Source organism: Diachasma alloeum, unplaced genomic scaffold (genome assembly GCF_001412515.2).
Source record: "Diachasma alloeum isolate Michigan unplaced genomic scaffold, Dall2.0 Dall_scaffold_00322, whole genome shotgun sequence".
Lineage (NCBI taxonomy): Eukaryota > Metazoa > Arthropoda > Insecta > Hymenoptera > Braconidae > Diachasma > Diachasma alloeum.
The window spans coordinates 6270-26360 of NW_021680461.1; the positions used below are offsets into that span (position 1 = coordinate 6270).

The window sequence follows — 20091 nt, forward strand, 5'->3', positions numbered from 1 at the left end:
ATGAACAGTGCTGGGGCGGGTCGTAAGGTCAGACTATGACGTACCGTAAGTTCGAAGCAATGGGTGTTAGGCTTACGCGAGAGGATACCAGGACGATTGATAGTCGTTGTGGTGTCTGATCGTACGGCTGATACACTTATCTGGATTATCCAAAGATAGTTTAAGCATGGCTCCCGCATAAGAACTGACTGTTGGTCTGGGTATGTTGGTGTGGCGCTGCGTGGATATGAACACGTTCGCGTCAACCACAGATTTTACCACAACAACAGGACCAATGATGGACATGTGCAGGGTGTGGAGAGAGCTTCGCGTAAACTACGACGTTTAGTGCCGAAATACGGGAGGAAATGCGTGGAGGGGGGGGGGGCGGCTCGCAACCAAATTGAGTAAAGTTGTGTTCACCTACTCCTCTCCGAGACCTGTTTGGGTTCCTGGGTTTCTAGCGATCTTCAATAACTAATACCACCCAGAATAATCTACACATATGGTGGATTATAATTTTGTACATCGAATTCGTAATGAAATGCTCACTTTACAAGATTGGAGTGGAGTAAATTCGAACAATATACTTGGACAAATATAACAACTTTTAGTACTCTCAGATAAAATGCAGAACAATAACAACTCTAGAAAAACAATATTCGCTACGTGTAGAAGGTTATGGTATCAAAGGAGCTCTCTTACGCTTCTCGCATATGAGGATTACAGTTACTTTAGGCACCCGGGTCGAGCTGGGACCTACGGGTTGACTGGTTCTTACCTTGGGCTGAGTATTGATTTTTGAAATCTAACAACTCTTACTTTCTTCACAGACGTATTTGCTTCGTTTTCAAGAATCACCATCATTAATTTATATTAAATTATTTTTTCATTTTCATCAACAATTTATTGATTTAATATAATCCCAAGATGGGGGATGGAGGATTTGCAGATTCTATCATCAATCTCCATGACTCAGATAGGGTTAGGTTGTGTTGAGTTGGATCGCTTCTTCGGTAATGCCAAGAGTGATGTACGTCATTTCGATTTGAACGCTTAACGAGATTAGAGGTTCCAAGATCTTTGTTGATATTCTAGGACTTCATCTTGCTTTCCCACTTGTGTTTCGGACATCTCTCATCGAGACAGACTTGTTGATGGGAAGTAAGTAAAGTAATTTATTCATAACTGTGGGATTGCTCCCTTACAACAAGGAGTTCGATATTCAGTATACATAACATGACAGTAGAACATCAAAAGAGTAAAGCAGTAAATAATTGGTAGAGTAATACGGAATCATATTGGTTAATTATATATTGCTTGGTACACAAGAGCGTTGATGACGAGGGAATCAGATACAAGAACAAAAATAGAAGGTTGAGTATGGCATTTACCTTCCGCGTTCACATTTTTGCTATTTCCGAGATGAACTTAGATAATCTTTTCAGAATGCCTGGGTTGTGCGAATCAAGTGCTTCCAGCTAGAACGAAAACAGCGACAGCCGCGTGTTAAACAGTTTCAACCTGACAGAATCAAATTTAGGACATTCTGTCAGGGTATGAATTAAGGGAGTCGAGAACTGGCTGAAGGCATTCAGAGCACCTGTTGGAATTATCAAGTTTGAGAATGAATCCCCTGCTTACCAACATGGAACAGTAATTGTTGTACAGTCTGAGCTTAATGATAATTTCCTTGAAATTACTAGCTATGTTTTTCGCGAGATAGCTCTGAAGGTCCTCAGGGAAATCAAAGTGTTTGAAAAATATTAAGCTATCCGTGATATGCGAACGATCGAGATCAAGGTTTTTGAAGTGGGTTTCTAGTTGAGATAGGTGATAAGATTTATTGGATTTTAAAGCTGAGGCATTCAGGCCATCCCACGAATCCTCACGCTGACATAATATAAAAATTTGTTTAATTTGTAAAGCCCAGTTGTATTTTTGATTATAATGGTTTAACCTGTAAAGCCTGTTAAAGCAATCTTTTGGAAAACGAGAGTCACTCATGTCCAACAATTCAATGAGGGAATTTAAAGCACGCCTGAAAACATTTACCGACACTGGCGATTGATTTGTTTCGACTCTGAGGGCGAAGCCTGGAGTATTTGCGGGAAGGTGGAATGCTTTTTTAGAGTACGATGACTGAACACTGGTAATTGACTCCAATTGTGAAAGGCCCCAGACTTCGCTATCGTACATGAGAACACTGGCCACCAACGATTGAAATAAGGTAGAGATCATAGAGCACGCAAGACAATCGGTCACCCTAAGGACGTCTAGCGCAGATGACATGGTAATGTACGTGGATTCATTCTGTCGGTTGCACAAATATTAAATAAAGAGCAGCTCAAGTAGTTAATGCCGAGATAATAATATGAGTTCGTGATTTCAATACGTTTATTATTAAATTTAAAGTCGAATATGGGTGTCTGCCCAGCCTTTTGAAAAATCATTATTTTAGATTTAGCGTCGTTGAGGATCAATTCGTTGACTTCAAAATACTCCTGTAAGTATCTCATGGATTTGTTCATTTGAATGGGATTTTCCGCGAATACCACGATATCATCAGCATAAGCTAGCAGAATGATGTCGTGCGTGTAATCAACGGAGACACCTCTGCAGCCCTTGCGACGCAGAAAAGTCTCCAGATCAGAGGTGAAAAACACGAAAAACAACAGACTTTCAATGACTCTCTGAAGCATCCCGTGCGTTACGCGAACATAATCCGTAAGACCTTTCTCCGTGCTAATGGCTGAGACTGCCTGATCATATAGACTCTTACACGCTCGAATTAAATTCGATGAGTCACCCAGGGAGTGCAGTTTACACCACAGTTTATGGTGATTCACACTATCGAAAGCGCGTGAAAAATCAATAAAGAAAGCATAATCTCTTCCCTTTTCCCTACCGAGATGAATTTGCATGAGGGCTGATAACATGAAGATATTGTCAACACAACACAACACCTTTTTTGGATCGTCCCTACTGGCTTTTTTGTGCAACATGACTAAATTTAACTGAGCCCATGAGGTTGGTATCTTGGCATTTGTTAAGATTTTGTTAAAGAGACATTCTAAATAAAGAAGCCAGTTATCTCGTAAGAATTTGAAGAATTCGTTCGGCAGACCATTTGCGCATCGGGCTTTTCCTTTTTTACAAAGCAAAAGACAGCAAAAGACCTTTTTTCAGCAATTTCTCCGTGACTAATAGAGGAATCGAGGAGAGGATGAGACTAGTGTAGCAGGTCCAATGATATCAGTGAGAGAGAAGGAAAAATACTGTTGAAGAAGGATTGCCAAAGATCGAGGTCGATGCAGTCTACAGATGCTGAATTACGAGGTCGATACCTACTCACGAACTGCCAGAAGAGCTTAAGTCTGTTGACGGTTGCGAGAACACATCTAACATTTTCCTCATGAATTGATTTTTTTTTATCGACAAATATTTTATAGTTACTTTTCAGCTGATAATAATTTTGACGGTCTGCAAGAGATTTGGAGGATTGCCACAAGCAAAAGGCCTCCATAGTGACTTTCTGCAGGGCCTTGCACTCATCGTCGAACCAAGATTTTTGGCCAATAGAGGAGGTGTGAACATTTTTTCTTTGTTGCAACCCCAGCTCACCAGCTACTTCTTGAATGGTACAGATAAGGGTATCACTACACTCATCAATCGAATTATTATCATTCCATTGAACTGAAGGAGAAAGTTGCATGCTACGGAAATAATCCAGGTGGTAAGCAGGGTTCGATCTATATCGAGAAGGAAGATTTGGTGGGGACGATGAGGAGGAGGAGGGGAAAGCAAGGACAAGCTCCACAACGATGGAAAAGTGATCAGAGTTAGTGAGAATAGGGGCGATGAAGAAATCGTTTACTAAAGATGAACTATTTATGTTTGTGCACACATAATCAATGACCGATTTCCTGTGACAGGGGTGGAAAGGTACGTGCATTATCCCTCCATGCGTATCTCCAGGAGATCGCCCATTGAGAAGCGCATGATTTTACTTTTCGAGAAATGAATTAAGCTTGATGCCTTTCGCTCCTGTGTCGTGCATATCGAGAGAATATCTACTGTTATTGAGAAAACACTACCGGAGTCCAATGGTCGCGGTGGCTAAATCGTTAGTTCGGCTTGGCCACTAGAAGATCGAGGGTTCGAATCCCAGTCCGGTCGGGTTTTTTAACTTCTGGAAACAGGGGTTGGGGACTCAAAAGGGTGACTGGGCTTCGGATCCCGACTGGGGGGGACCCTTAACTTCCGGTAAAGGGGGTTAAGCGGCTCACCTGCGGCGGATTCTGGTGGGGTATGTCTCACCTCGGCTCTGGACGAGCGAGAGGTTCCTAATAGAGGAATCGACTGTACCGATGGAGATTTTCTGTGATTTCCTTCGTCTCTCTCGCGAAAGCAAATGCGCTATAATGTAGAACGTCGGCCACTGCCGCAAGGTTAGGTAGAGGATAGATGGCGGAGTAAACCAAATGGTTTAAAATTTCTTAAACAAAAAAAAAAAAGAGAAAACACTGAGGGGGAAAACCCTCGGAGGTGAACTGGTTCATATTTCCTAATGAGCAGTTGAAATCACCACCGATAAAGACGGGAATATCTGGATAGTCTAGCACTATGGACTCTATAGTGTCACCGAGGTTGGTTAAAGTAGAACCGTAAATAATGATCTGGCTTGTGGAGGGAAGGGATAGATTACTTACAATAACGAGAAACGCGCGAATTTGAATTTTGACCAATAGCCAGCGCTTGTCAGCTGGCTACCTCGTGATGATGAGCATTACTCGACATGGCGACCAAAAGTCCACCTCTGAGAAGAGGAATGCAGAGCCCTCCCTCTGCATGCCTCTTTGGTCGCTCGATATTCGACGATGTGGTAATGCTGGGCCAAGAAGTTGGTGGTAGGACGAGATGCGCTGTGGTGCTAGGTTTCTGAAAGACAGATGACATCGTGTTGAATTTTAGTCCCAGCCAAATCTTAAAGATTGGAGAGACCGTAGAGATTCCAATATATAATGTGGAATGAAGAGGCACGTGAAGGGAAAACAATTGAATTGGGGAGCTGGTGGAATAGATTTTGCGGAGGTTTAAAGGTGGGAGGCGAGGCGTTCTGAGTTGTGGCTGAGGGAGGAGGGGGAGGTGAGGAGGGAGTCCTCGTTACGGCGGCCCTACTGTTTTGCCTGGCTTGTTCCAGTCCACCATTCCGAGCTTAGGGGTCGAAAAAAGACCATCATGTGTTGACTCAGGTGAGGAGGATAGCTTACGAGAGGGGGAGCGTAACTTATGGGGGGGAGTGGGCCCCTTACGTAACGGTCTATCCCCTTGGGTAGGCAAGGGATCCTTGAAGATGTTGTATTCGTCTGAGACCCTCCGGCTAACATCGATTGAGAAGGGAGGAACTGGTTGACAGGAGCGGTAAAAAGTGTGGTAGAGGGGAGAGGAGGCCTTTCCAGCTGTTGGATCACCTCCTTATCGGCTGAAAACCCGTTGATGAAAATGGTTGAATCTCTGAGCTTCGCTTCTTTGCCCTGGTCCCTCAGTTTTTTGCAGATATTCAACTTCCTCCCACGTTCCTCTGTTTCCTCAGGGCTGAGATCATTCGAGATAGAGTAAACCAGGGCACGGATTTCGGCTGCTTGCCTGAAGATCTTTGTTTTGTACTGAGAAAATGAAAATGAAAATGAAAAGTCTCAGCAACACCGGGCGATCTCCTTTCCTTTTACCTAGTCTGGTGGCAAAATCAATAATTGTGACCGGCGCTTGGACTTTGGTCCCCTCAGAGGCTTCACAAATGAATTCAACGAGGCGTTTGTTTACCTTTGCTGTATCCGGAATTTTGAAATATAACACATTATACTTTCGGTTATTCGTATCCATCTTTGATAATTGGGATTTGAACGGCACTATCTCGAGTTTCATATCACCACACTTTTTGTTCACTTCTTGATGGAGGTTCTTTAGCTTCCCAACAGCGTTGTCAGTCGCGTAAGTGGTATTGGCTGCTAAGTCCTCGATAGACTTTTTGTCGGCCATGTTCAATTGTTTTGCTTCCAGCACTTTTTTTAGTTTAAGAACTTCAGCCATAGTTCGGTGCACGAGGTTAAAAGTGGAGAATAAATATACAGAAATAAATGTGGAATAAAGCACGCCACTACCCATACACTGAGCTGGAAACTGTCACACTTTCGCGTTCATAATAGCACTATAGGTACTTGAACACGGAGCTTATGTAAACACGTCCGCTGCCTGTGCTGGTCGAGAACGAAATCTGACTTATCGATGTAATAATATTAATATTAAATTGCAATTTATTGGCAGTTGCTATATAAAACCCTCAAGATTAGTTGATCCTCAATATCGTTTCGCTTTCAAGAATAATTTGCATGTCATAATTTAAATGTCAGGGGAATATCGATTCGGTAATATCTTAATTTACTATTCTAGATTTTTTTTATGATGAGCCAGCCACGGCAATATTGATGAAATGTACACACAGGAAATTTAAATCTACACTTTACACATTCGTATCTTTTATTTTACACAATGTGTTCGAGATGCTGAAGTTTGAGAACAATTGAATCAATATCACCACTGAAATATAAATATACTGGAATGGGCGCTGCCGTACTAAACGCGTGAGTGGGAAGCCTTTGTGAGATAGACTGCTCAAAAAAGGCCACCTGTCCTTCTATTTCGGTTTGCGCATGCGCTTAGAGAGGCAAACCACCTGGCGAATACTCCATCGAAAAAGTATACCCTCGTGTGTGCGCCCGGTTTATTATGATACTATGTGGTCGTTGAAGGGCAGAGTACAGTTGAATAATAAAAAATATAAGAAGTTTATAATGAATTAATATACTTGACGGTGATCGAACACATTTCATTTTACTTATCCACGTATATGAATCAAAAATTGTGCGGATTTGTTGTGTTAAAGAATGTAAATCATTCTGGCATTCGAATACTAACCTCTCGTTATTCACGTATGTACACTGCAGAATTTATACATATTACTAAATATTTATTACTACTATAGTTACGAAACAATTCTATACTATATTCCGAAGTACACTTTATTATGAAGAAATTATTCTGTGTCCCTCAGGTTTCCTTTCGAAAGGCCAGGAATTTTAACCGAATGGCTTGTGGTTATCCCCAGTAAGGGAAACATTTCTAAAACATCAGTTATTTGTAATAAACACTTCAGACAAGGTGACTTCCAATATGAAGGACCGAAAAGAATTCTGAAAGATACTGCTGTGCCGAGCATTTTTCCATGTCATGGTGAGGTAAATATACTTCTTCTTACAATTGTTTATTTTCCAATGCTCCCAATATGTGATCTTTTTTATGCATAATAAATTTACTCACAGAGAATTTTTTCGTTTTAGGATATCAAGAGATCGTCCAATGGGGTCGACTGCGAAGAGGAAAGTATGGAAGCAAGCACCAGTGGACAACACTTAACGAATGATTCTGAAGAAAATGACATCTTGACTGACCGCAGATGCTCCAAGAGACGTATGGAGTCTGATGGCCCTACTATTCTGAAGGACTTGAGCCATGTGAAGAATATGGAAGTGAAGGTAATAAAATAACTCAATGAAACCTATTCACTGTCAAAGTAGGGTGAACGTCTCAGGTGCTTACTGATGGTAATTTAATTAAATGAAAGAGCTGACTACAACATTGTGAGACTAGCTGGAGACAAGTGGTATAAAATGGACACTTCACTTTTTTTGAGGTGGTAATGACATGTTGAAATAAATGGGATAATTTCAGTTCTACGGAAAGTATAGCCCTTCACCTTTGTGGGGATCCTAGACTGAACTCAATTACCAAATTTGTTTCTGAGTTATGATCATTGCCAACAAAAGTGTCCATTTTGCCCATTCTCTTCTAAATAATTGAAATAATGGAACAATGGCCTCATGATATTTATTGATATGTATGCGTCGCTTTTCTACATTTCTATTTTGACGACAGAAAATATTTTTCAATTCGATGGTGGCAAATTTGTGCTTTCTGAGAATGATAGAAATAATTATGATCAAGAATCCTATTAAGAGTTCTATTTTTATGATATAATTTTTTTTCGTCCTCTCTTTAGAGAAATATTGAGCTGCCAAAATACGTAACGATTCCAACAGAAAGCGAGGAAGCTATGCGACGACAAATATTGATTCTCCAAAGAGAGAATAGGCAACTCAAACTGAAGCTCCATAACGTAACACAGCTCGTGAAAAAGTTGAAGAAACAAGGTAATTGCACTGATGATTTGGAAAAAGTTTTGATGCAACGTTTTTCTGACCTCAATTCAGAATTGTTCAAAAGTGAAATGAACAACAACAATATCCCTAAAACTCGACATCGATATACCGATAAAATGAGAGGGTATGCTATGACAATTTATTTCTACAGTCCAAAAGCGTATAAATTTTTGCGTACTGTGTTGAGTTTACCAGAAGAATCTATTCTTCGAAAAATGATCGGTGAAGCGAGTTGTGAACCGGGATTTTTAGATGGAGTTTTCGACTTTCTGAAGAATAAAAAAATAGAATCGGAGTATATTCAAGATGTAGGATTAATAATTGATGGTATGGCAATAAGGCGTGGAATCGCTATAGATAATAATGAAAATTGTCTTCGTGGGTACGTTGATTATGGTGCAGTTGGGCGAGAACTCAATATTAAATGTGACCCCAAAGACATAGCTAAAGAAATGTTGGCTTTCCAAATTGTATCTTTTTCCACGAAGTTGAAAATACCAATAGCTCATTCTTTTATCAAGACGATTGATGGTGAGACTCAAGCTAAACTTGTTGAAGCAGCAATTCTGAGAATTTATGATGTTGGAATCATAGTACGCTCACTTACTTGCGATGGGATACCGACTAATTTTAAATTAGAGCTCCCTGAGCAGAAAAAGAAGTTGACGCACTCAAAGTCCCATGGTAAAAGTGCATAATTTGTACCTTCTTTTAAACATCCCCAGACCAATTCGAATATTTATTCTATCATGGACCCCTGTCACATGTTGAAACTCTGTCGTAATGCACTTGCACAAACAGTGTTGAGCTCACCGAGTGGTAAAATTTTATTCGAATATGTCAAAAATCTTCATGAACATCAGAGGGAGATTGGCTTTAAATATGCTAATAAATTAGCATCCACCCACATCAATTTTTCCAATAAAAAAATTAATGTTTGCCTTGCTACTCAAACTATCAGTAGTGGTGTTGCTGACACCATTGATTTTCTTCGAGAAACAAATCATCTCCATTTCACAAACAGTGAAGTCACAACAGAATTTATTAGGATTTTCGAAAGATTATTCGATATAATGAACAGCAGAAGTGCCTATGGGACCCACTATAAATCTCCCCTTTCGATGAAAAATCGAAGTCGGTGGACAGACGTATTTAGAGAGTCAGAGGAATACATCAAGAAATTGAGACTTGGTGAAAAATTATTATTAAACACTCCGAGAAGGACTTTTGCTCTAGGCTTCATTATTAATATACATAGTTTCCAAGGGCTTGCTTTCGATGTTCCAACCAACTCGAACTTTATTTCTGCAGTCCCAGGTGGAGAGGGGGTTGGAATAACAACCCCAGCCTCTTGCAAGTGCTATGGTCGATTCGGAGATTCCTATTTCGAAATTCAATCAAACCTAGTGTGAATGCTAATTGTCAATCAATGGATTTCGAGACAACCCCTGTTTTTAACTTTCGTTTATCGGAATGTAATGCCAAAGATGAAGAGAAAAAAAATAATGACAAAGAAGCAAAAGAAAAGAAAGAAGACAATGAAATTATCGAAGAGTTGATGAGCGCATTAGAACACGAAGAATTATCTTTTTACCAAGAGAATATCTTATTTTATATTACGGGGTTTATAGTGAATAAATTCATGAAGAAATATACGTGTAGTCACTGTAACGATCTTGTCCTGTCCTCGTTCAAATCTGACCACACCTATACTTGTCCAAATTTCAAAAACCCTTCGGCATTTTTGACATTTGTGAACAGAAGGAAGTTATGCATACCAGCAGACGATATCTTTGAAATTGTCAAGTATTGTGAGAGAACATTCAGAGCTCAGATTAATTTAGGGAATCATCAACGTATTGATTTCAAGGATCGAATTGCCAATCTAGTTTCAAGGCATTTTTCTCAAATTCTATCCAAGACATTTCCATCTTCTCACCCAGTACTTGAAACTTTGCATGGATGTTATGAACCGCACGAGATGAAAATGATCAAAGCTGTTGCGACTGATTACATTAAAATTAGATTGAATAGTTATGCGAAAACGCAAACCCTGGAGTATTTAGGTTCAAAAGCAACTATCAGACAGAAGTTATCCAAAACTATTCTTTTTTATAATGTCTAAATGTTTATTCATTATTGGTAACGTGTGGTATGAAAATCGTCTGTAGTAGAGAGTTACTCGAAGGTTGTTACTTTTTTTTTATCATAAAAACGTATATAGATATATGGACTTACATACTGTTATAGATCTCGGTTCACAGGTTGTTATCTGTAAGTGCTTTATTCATTTCAGAGTTTAGTGATTATTTTGCAAACTATTCAGCGCAAGAAGAACTGTGCACAGATTGATTTCTTACTAAGAAAGAGATTTTACTAAAAACGTGAAATAATATATGCAATATCGACAATATTGTTAATAGTCAAAGTCTATTAACCGAAACTGATATAAAGTACAAATAACTCGATGACTGTTAACTAATGAACTTAAATTATGAAAGTTATTTGATGTGTATTTGAAGAAAAGCGTTACCTCTTCAGGATTATTATTGTTCTAAAGTTTAATTCTGAGGAATTTAAAGTAAGTTTTTCCTACGAGATTCGATAGTTATATAAGAATCTAAACAATATTTCATACTTTGTACACTATTCATTTATTTTCCTTTTGATATTTTTCTATAATCTCGGTATTCTTTCTTCGGGTTTGGTCTTTTCGCTTTTCATGAAAACTTATACAGTAATGTTGAACCACAAATCTTGCTGCTTTTCTTAAAAAAAAAAAATTATACTGTCATAATGCTTGCCCCTCTCTACTATCACTATTATTAACCTCCAGCATTTGAGTGAAGTACCTTTTCTTACTATTTTCAATAGTGTATTGATTTTTATTTTAAACTTTTTAATTAAAACGTAAATATTTTTTACAGATACTTGGCTGGATGATTGACGTTAAACGAAAATTTCGTTATTTTTAATAACTTCAGGAGGCTGGTGACAACTAATAACAAATTGCTGTATGAAAAATTTGTAAATTGTAAATTTTCCAGTCAGTTTTTTTTTAAATTGTACATTATTTCGCAGGAATAAATTTACAGTATCATATAACTGTTGAAATAAGAAATTGAATGTGTCAAGATTGTGACTTAAATGTAAATCCCCAGAATTTGATCACTTCTATCAATCGTTATGAATAGTAGCGAGTTGACAAAATATATTGAGTGAATTTTGGATATTTTGTTAAATGGATTATAAATCAAATTTATTGACAATCTATTTATATAAAAAATTGAGCATTTCTAAAGAAATTGTCAAAAAAACTTTTTTATAGAAGGATGAATTCTTAGCTAAAAAACGGTTTTGACAGTTTCCTAGAAAGTCAGGTTTTAGCAAGATTATCCGATATTCAACAATATAGGAGAAATCGAGGAATTTCGTTACATCACTTCTGCCGAATAGTAAGCGCAGCGCGCTGCGCAGGCTGCTTATGTTTTCGAAGGGATTGTACGACAAGGACAGGTGGCCTTTCTCTCTCGCACAGAGCCCAGAGCCCAGTGCACATTCCAGTATATTTATATTTCAGTAAATATCACATGATTTAGGCAGCGCAGAGGCTGGAGATCAATTGATCAGAATAATAATCGAATGAAACACATAATACATACGAAAATGTTCCAGGGGACTGGTGTAAGTTTTATCATTGGGTGTGGATAAAAATTTCGTATATGTATTCAATGTACAGTCATAGAATAGAAAGTGGACACCCGCGTTGTAATTAAAATGAACAAAAATTCGAATATTGACAACCAGAAAATGAATCCCATCTTGAAATTCTTCAAGGTGCAGTCTTAATTGCAACTTTCAAAACATTCACGTGTGAAATATTCCCACACGCAAATTAATAGTGTGATAATACATAGATATTCTAGAATGTATGTGTCGCTTTTTCTCATCGAGTAGAGAATATTATAAGAATGATTTAAATCTGTGTACCATGGGTCAAATAATAGAGCATAATGCCAACATTACATTACAAAAATCATCAGAAGGTTCTTTATCGCAGTGTTCGTTATACGAAACTCTTCAGTTATCATCTACAACAGTAACTATAAATAATAAAATACCGTTTATAAATTGAATACCTAGCTTTCGCCAAATTATTGCAGGATTACACAATAGACATGAATATGTGAAAATAATCCCTGTCAATCAACGTAGTTAATTCCTTAAAACAAGCCCTACGTGACATGCTACCAAATGTAACGTACAGGAAAACAAACAATACTTACCAATGAGACTAGTGCTGTCAATGGCAGAAAATCTAATCCAATTGGAATACCGGAAAATTCTCAATTGGTCGGACTGCGAAAGATTGTAAACAATAATCATACACTGTATATGATATTCAGTTACGATGTTCCCGCATTACGATGTTCCCGTGTTGTGGAAAATGCCGGCGAATTTGGGCCATTTCATCTACAAGAACGGGTATCGCCGCCTGGTGGATTAGTACGTGGCTAGTTTAATTATAAGTTCGAATTCTTATATGGGAGTTATGTGGAGTTGAGGGGGACTGGCTCAAACCGATGTGTACATTCATGCTCTGACAACGTTTTTCTGGCTGTGGTCACTACTGCCGTAAAATGCTGTAACGTATATAATTTCTTATCATTGTATTTTCATTAAAATTCTGTTTTCTAGGTTTTTTCGCAAGTCATATTACCTGAATTCTAGTAGAGCAATTTATCTAATTTTCCGGAAATTCGATCGACTATTTACTCCAACATATACACTCTCGTATAAAATACTCTCTAAATGAAGCAGTTTCTGGGACCACAAGTTTCTGGATTCTTGAAAATGCGATAGTTTCATTATTCGGCGTAATGACATGGTCTTACGCTGATAAGGCCACAGTATATCTATCTACATTTATATCGCCTATATAACAAGATGGTGTATATCGAGTTTTAATCATTTTGAAATACAACGAAACTATTATACTTTTACACATTTCTGGCTAAGGATATCATTTATGTTGACGTACAATTAAGGGACGAATATTCATCGTTTAATAATAATTCCATTATGTAACAATACACATACCCAATCTTTTAGCTTTCGTGATGTAACATTTCCACATTTCTGGAATTCTATTCAATTGTGAAACGCAATTTTTACCTTGACGGATACTCCTCTCGTTGAACCAATCATTGCATCAATCAACATTTTATCACATATATATGTGCATTGGAATTTCTTCGAAGTGAGATGACCCTATTTATTATTGTTTTTTTTGGTTGAAAGAAAAACTGTTCATAGCAGCATCTGAAAGTTGACAAATAGATGGGATAGGGAATCAAGAGAGAAGGTGAATCCATGCCCAGAAATTTCTTGGATAATTTATGTCTTACAATCTTATCAATTGAAAAAGGCAAAATCTGTTCTATCTATGGCTTTGGTTTGCGACTCTCTTATCAGTTAATCGCATCTTCAGTATAAGTTATTGGATTTCAAATTAAGTTTCGATCGGGATTTTTGATTTCTAACGTTGTGTCCAATCGGACGTCTAAAGTTTGAAGAACGTAAGTACAAGCTTCCATTTTTAACAATTGTATATTCCCGTTCTGTTTGCTTCGCTAATTTGAATTTACGCCCCTTCTCCTCTTACCAGTGTTCAACAAGGATACCGAGCAGCTAAATTTATGGAAATTAATCACTTGAATATGTGATTTGGAATTAGTGGATCGTGTTGGGAGTTTGTCCGAAGGTTTTCACCAAATTTTTTTTATTTCGATTTTAATGTGGTGGTGCGTACTGGAGAGCGTACTGTAATGTGGCGGTGCGTGGTGGTACGTAGTATCAGAAGGGTAAATTTCGGTCAAATTTGATTGTGGGTTATCTGATGGAATGTATTCATCGCTCGTGGTCTGTGGATTTACCAACAGCTGAATCTCAACAGTGCATATTTTTCAAAAAATAGGCATCTCATGAATTTCTATCTCAGCACCGGAGCATCCTGATTCTCTTGACTTCTCCTATAATTCTGCTATTCCTCATTAATATGTGTCAATGTCATGTGAACAAAACTTAATTCTAATTGGAAATTATTTCGCAATAATCCATTAAACACTAAGGGTAGGTTGAATGCAAGAATGTCAGTACATTGTAATTTCTTTTTTTTTATTATTCAGGATGACTCAACATCGTAACTTACAACCAAGAAATCGACAAGTGGTACCCAAAATCGTGTCCCAAAGCAGACCAAAGTCAATTCAAACCCAACAACCATCTAAAATTGTAAGGAAGAAAAATACAAAAACTGACGTATATCGACAACTCAAATTGCAGAAGAGTAGGGAGGCAGCGAGGGCAAGGAGACTAAAAATCGAGGGAGATCCAGAAGACCACTCCAAGTACTGTCAACAAGAAAGAGCCAGAAATCAGATTAGGAAAAAGGAGGGTAAAAGCAATTAGCTTCTTCCGTGAACTCACGGAAGAAGAGAAGAAGATACATCGTGCCAAACAGAACGAGTAGAAGTGAAAGTCTCGGCAGAGACTCACCGCAGATTTATCATCATCATAAGTTAAAGTGGGAAAGAAACGAGTGGCTCGGAATATGAAAGAATGTTATCGTCAAAAAACGAAATGCAGAACGCAAAATATTAAATTGAAGAAGACAGTCGATAAGCTGTGAAAACTAATTGATTGAATGAACAAGAAGAATTCACCTTCGACGTCACCGAATTCAAAGATATGACTATTTCTAAAAAGAAGACGTGTAACTACGGATATCAGACAATGCTTCGTTTCAACTGAAGTTCTCAATGAACGATTGAGATTGGCCTATCGAGATTCTCATAAAGTAAGTTATTAGGTAGGTAGTAGTAAAGTTAGTAGGAAATAGCATCATTTAACTCCCGTGAAGAAGCAAAGTGCACCAGTCCCTTCTTCCAGAGTGCGGCCTGATCAAAATGCACTAGCATTGATGCGAAAACCAAGAGGAACATTCGACTTTGTTAAAACTCAAGTTAAGAACTTCTTTGAAGAAAATTGAACAGTCGATTCTGGGAAGAATGCTTGTAAGAAGGTGGATGGTGAATTGGTTTCGACGCGTTATCTATGCAAGTATCACGCATCTACAGAAGAAGTTTTGCACTGAAGTATCTTTCTGCGTCAGTTACGCTTTTTTCGCTAAGAATCGACCCTCGTATTGTTTTGCATCGAAAATTACTGAGAGAGATACATGTGCTTGCTTCCTTCATGAGAACTTCAGATTATTAGTGAGTGCTTTGCACCGAATGAAGGTCATAAGAGAAAATTCAATAGAAAAAGTAATCACAAGCATCATGTGTGATTGCAGCACAGAGAAATGTCTTTCGAGGACATGTAGGAAATGTTCAATTCGAGAACTGGAGGTCAGTCATGAAGACAGTAGTTACAATGGACAGATGTTCTATATCAAATCCAAAGTGACCTATGTCAATGGTAAAACAAAGAAACCCATCATTATCACACCTACTACGAAAAAGAAATCACATGCAGCATCAGTTAGGCCGTGGATTGATTCAAACATGACTTGAAGCTCTTAGATCACGCGTTTCGTATAATGCATCAAATAATAGTTCTAAAAGGAATGGAACAGAATTTAAACGATAGAAAGATGTTTGTTATAATGTATTTTAGTCGGAATTATTCGATTAAATACAACAGGCAAGGGCAAGCAGAACATTTTGGAGTAAACAGCGATTGGTACACCTTACATACCGCGATGATATATACTTCAGGTTTATCTCAAGGATTCGCTACCATGTCAGGATCTCCAAGACATGATCCAGTCGCTATCTTGATGCACTTAAAGAAAATACTTGATTATTATTTGCCTCAATTCCCGGAAATAACTGAACTCCACTTTCAAAGTTACGGACCGACTACACAGTATCGGAACAAAGAATGTTCTTCTTGATCACAGCGACTTTCCCAGGACTGTCCTCAAATTCTTCAGATAACATACAATTTCTCCGAGGTAGGGTATGGGAAAGGGCCTGCAGATGAAATTGAAAGTGCAGTGAAAAAGTCGGCAGATGACCAGGAGCAATACGGAAATGTTATTTCCGATTTCAAAACTTTTGGTCAACTCTTATATCTTAAGTCAAGACAGTTTACATTGATATGGTGACAAGCGAAAAAATTCATGCAGTAGACGCTGCACTACCCACAGAATGGAAGCCTTTTTTAGGCGCCATGAAGATGGCTCCAGTACAGATGGACTAAAGAGAATTCGGTTTGGGTTCTGTTCAATTCAATAACCCTCGTCTGGCCATCTCCGCGGGGATTCCCCGCCGTGTTATTCAGGCTTTAGCGTTATCGAATTCACTCTACAGGGTGTCTCAGAACCCAACGTCCAACAGAAAGCGAAGTTGGGTTCAGGGTGAACTCAACTTCACCCTGAAGTTGAGGTCAAATTCTGGATCGAAAAGTCCTGGGGAACTTTTCGATCGGAAGCACCCTTTTCGACTTATTTAAAGTTGCGGTTGGACCAATCAGAAGCGCGGAATAAACGGACGCCTGACGGTGAGTGGAATGTAAGAGTGGTGGTGGTGTCCCCACCATACCGCTCTACACCCCTGAAAAGAAGACTGCGATCTTTGTTCTGAAGGCATGAGGGGGAGAGGAATTATCAATTCCCGCCGAGATTAAGGCATGGGTTGTTTGAAGGGTGGAACCTCGATTTCTCGCGTTTTTAATGAAACCGAATTCTTTGCAAAAAATAAATTGAAAAAAAAAACAAATAGTTTTCATCACGAAATGTATTAGGAGGCTACCTCTACTTCCTAAAAATTCACCAACCCCCTCCAATTGGTACTTGGAGGTTTTTTTTTTTTATATTCCGGCCCTTTTTGCCCTCTGATTGGCTAATCGGCCCTATCCAACCCTATGCATGCGGCTGTAGATTCTACACTGCACCGCATTCGCACTCCTATAGAACATAGGAGTAGCATGGGAAACCACAGAAAACCCATGCCGGTACAGGCGGTCACTATATTAGCGACCTCCCGCTCGCCGGAGCCTCCGATTGAAAAACTCGGTTCCACGGGGAATCGAACTCACAATCTTTCGCACACTAGGCTCGCACCTAGCCGCTTCGGCCACCGACATCGGTTACTTAGAGGTTTAAGGGAGTAAAAAAACAATGCTTCCATTCGGAAGCAAAATCAATTTTTCCCGTTTTTTATAAAAAAAAAATAATAGTCGCGTTCAAAACATGGTAAAAAAACTAAATAATTCTCATCAGAAAATATGTCAGGTGGCTCCCCCAATCCCCATAACAATCACTAACCTCTCCGATTCAATACCCCTCCGATTTTTACTTAGGGGTATTAAGGGGGTAAAAAATCAATTTTTCCCCTGTTTTTACGAAAAAACAATAGTTGCACCCAAAATAATGTTAAAAGCAAAATATTAGGTGTATAACTTAATCGTTCCGTTTTTTTGATCAATAAATATGTAACATTATAAAATATATAAATACTAGATCAATCCTTGAAATATCGTCCATCCTTTTCGATGACCTTGCGCCATCGATCGGGCAACATACGAATGCCATCACGAAAAAAAACTTGCAAGCTTTGAGGCGATGAAGTCATCGACGAATTTTCGTATATCGCCCAGAGTTTGGAAGTGCATTTCCTCCAACGCGTGCTGCATGGATCGGGACATATGTTAATCGGAAGGGGCCAAGTCCAATGAATAAGCCGCGTGCGGGACAAACTCCCAGTCCAAGCTTAAAATCGTTTTCTGTGTCGCGCAAGCAACATGAGGTCGAGCGTTACCATGGAGCAACATCACTTTCCGGCTCCCTTACTCATTAAATGGTTCTCATCAAGTATAAAGTATAAAAGCAACATGATTTTCCGGCTCCCTTACTCAGTAAATAGTTCTCATCAAGATAAAAATTCGATTTTGCCGAAAGTCTTGTTTAACAAATCATATTTAGGAAAGATATAAAGGTTGTTTATGTTTCACTTTATTGTGTTGTCGGTTATGTGGTTTGGCAGAATCGAGATAATCTTTAGTACCCAAAAATTGCGGCTGGTGGTGAACGAGCTTATTGCTATGCGCAGCCATATGTGCAGATGACCATAACAAGAAATTCCCAAGGAATTTCGGGCTAGATTTTAGCCTTGGCAGCTGACTACATAATAACTACAAAGCGATCAAACGTGCAGGTGTGATAAAAATTAATTTTTTACGTCCTTATTACTTCTAAAATTTTTTTTTTTCATTTTTTTTGCAAAGAATTCTGTTTCATCAAAAATGCGAGAAATCAAGATTTCCATCCCTCAAACAACCCATGCCTCAATCTGGACGGGAATTGATAATTTCCCCCCACCCCTCATGCCACCAGAGCAAAGATCGCAGTCTTTCATTTCGTTTGCCTTAGGGGTGTAAAGCGGTATGGTGGCGACATCACCAACACTCTTACATTCCACTCACCCTCAGGCGTCCGTTCATCTCGCACTCCTGATTCATCCAACTTCAACTTTGAATAAGTCGAAAAGGGTGCTTCCGATCGAAAAGTTCCTTAGGACTTTTCGATCCAGAATTTGACTCTCAACTTCAAGGTGAAGTTTGGATGTTGGGTTCTGGAACACCCTGTATACTGTCCGTGCCCGTTCAGCGAGTTTCTGGGAACGTCACTTCATAGACAATTTAATTTAACACGGGGAAAACTCATTCATCTGTTCGAAATAATTTGTTTACTTCAGGAATTTTGATAAATATGTCGTTCTAAAAACTATTATAATTTTTTAAAGACTTCAATTGATAGAGTCATTTTTTTTTCAATTTTTCCGACTAGCCAGTCAATTATAATTAAAGAAAAACGATGCGCGGAGAGGTTTCCCTCATAGGATGACCAATCTAGGGTTAAACTGTTCTGAATACCCTCCGAGCATGATCTGTAATCATTTCTCAATTAGATCATCAAATACGACATGAAATAGACTTCTATTGAAGAGCCTCCATCTGAACTCTCCTTTGAGCCAATCCAGGAGAGAATACGATGGGGGAAATGCAAAACCCTCGATCTCGTTCATCAAATGACAAGTATTCGCCACCTGTGGCACCGAGAGATAGGCTCGTTCGAGGACAGCAGAGAAATAAACCTACGACAATGAAGTGCAAGACAATATTTCAGGTATCTCGTACAGATCAACCTGTTAGAAGGTGCGCAATTTTCTTGAATAATGTTTGTATTCACAAAATCGTTGTTTCTATTCCTCCTCCTTCATCTGCCTTATATTGTTTTGGTTCAATTTTCAGGAATCAGAAAAAGACATAATTACTTGACCGATTTTCCACGATTTACCCGACGTCTTCCATACCTCATTCTATTTCCCTTATTAATCTCATTTAATTTCGATGGGTTAGCTCGGGTGTTTTTTTATGTGAGAGCGATAAAAAGAATGTCGACGAACAATTCAAAACAAAGGAGCCAAAACAGAAATAATAACTGTGAAATGCGTGTGGGATCTAGTAACAAAGTGACGATAATTGTATGTTTTTGTGAAAAAACTGCTCCAAGAAAAAGTTTTGTTTGGTTATTACTGGAATGTCAAAATTTTTGAAAAATACAAAGAAATAAAGAAGGAAGCCAAGTCAGGAATGTACAATGACTAGTGATAATATACAATCAGATTTCTATAAGGAAAATAGTTCTCAATCGAACCAGGATTTCAAAAATTGTCCATGAAATAAAAAATGAGTAGGAGCAGGACCAACGTCCTTCGCGCGGATCAGAGAATGGAGGATTAGATTGACAGTGAGTTGAAAAATT

At 38.6% G+C, this 20091-nt stretch overlaps 1 protein-coding gene across 1 annotated transcript in view; it reads left to right on the top strand.

The window, feature by feature from the left end:
• The first annotated feature begins 7152 nt into the window (after positions 1-7152).
• The window catches only part of LOC107040140 (leukocyte tyrosine kinase receptor), a 591240-nt gene continuing 578301 nt past the window's right edge, over positions 7153-20091 (top strand). Inside the window, exons 1-3 of the mRNA XM_015260083.1 lie at positions 7153-7277; positions 7380-7574; positions 8099-8249. Coding sequence (XP_015115569.1) covers positions 7425-7574; positions 8099-8249 — 301 coding nt within the window. The 5' untranslated portion in view covers positions 7153-7277; positions 7380-7424. The remainder of the gene's footprint in view (positions 7278-7379; positions 7575-8098; positions 8250-20091) is intronic.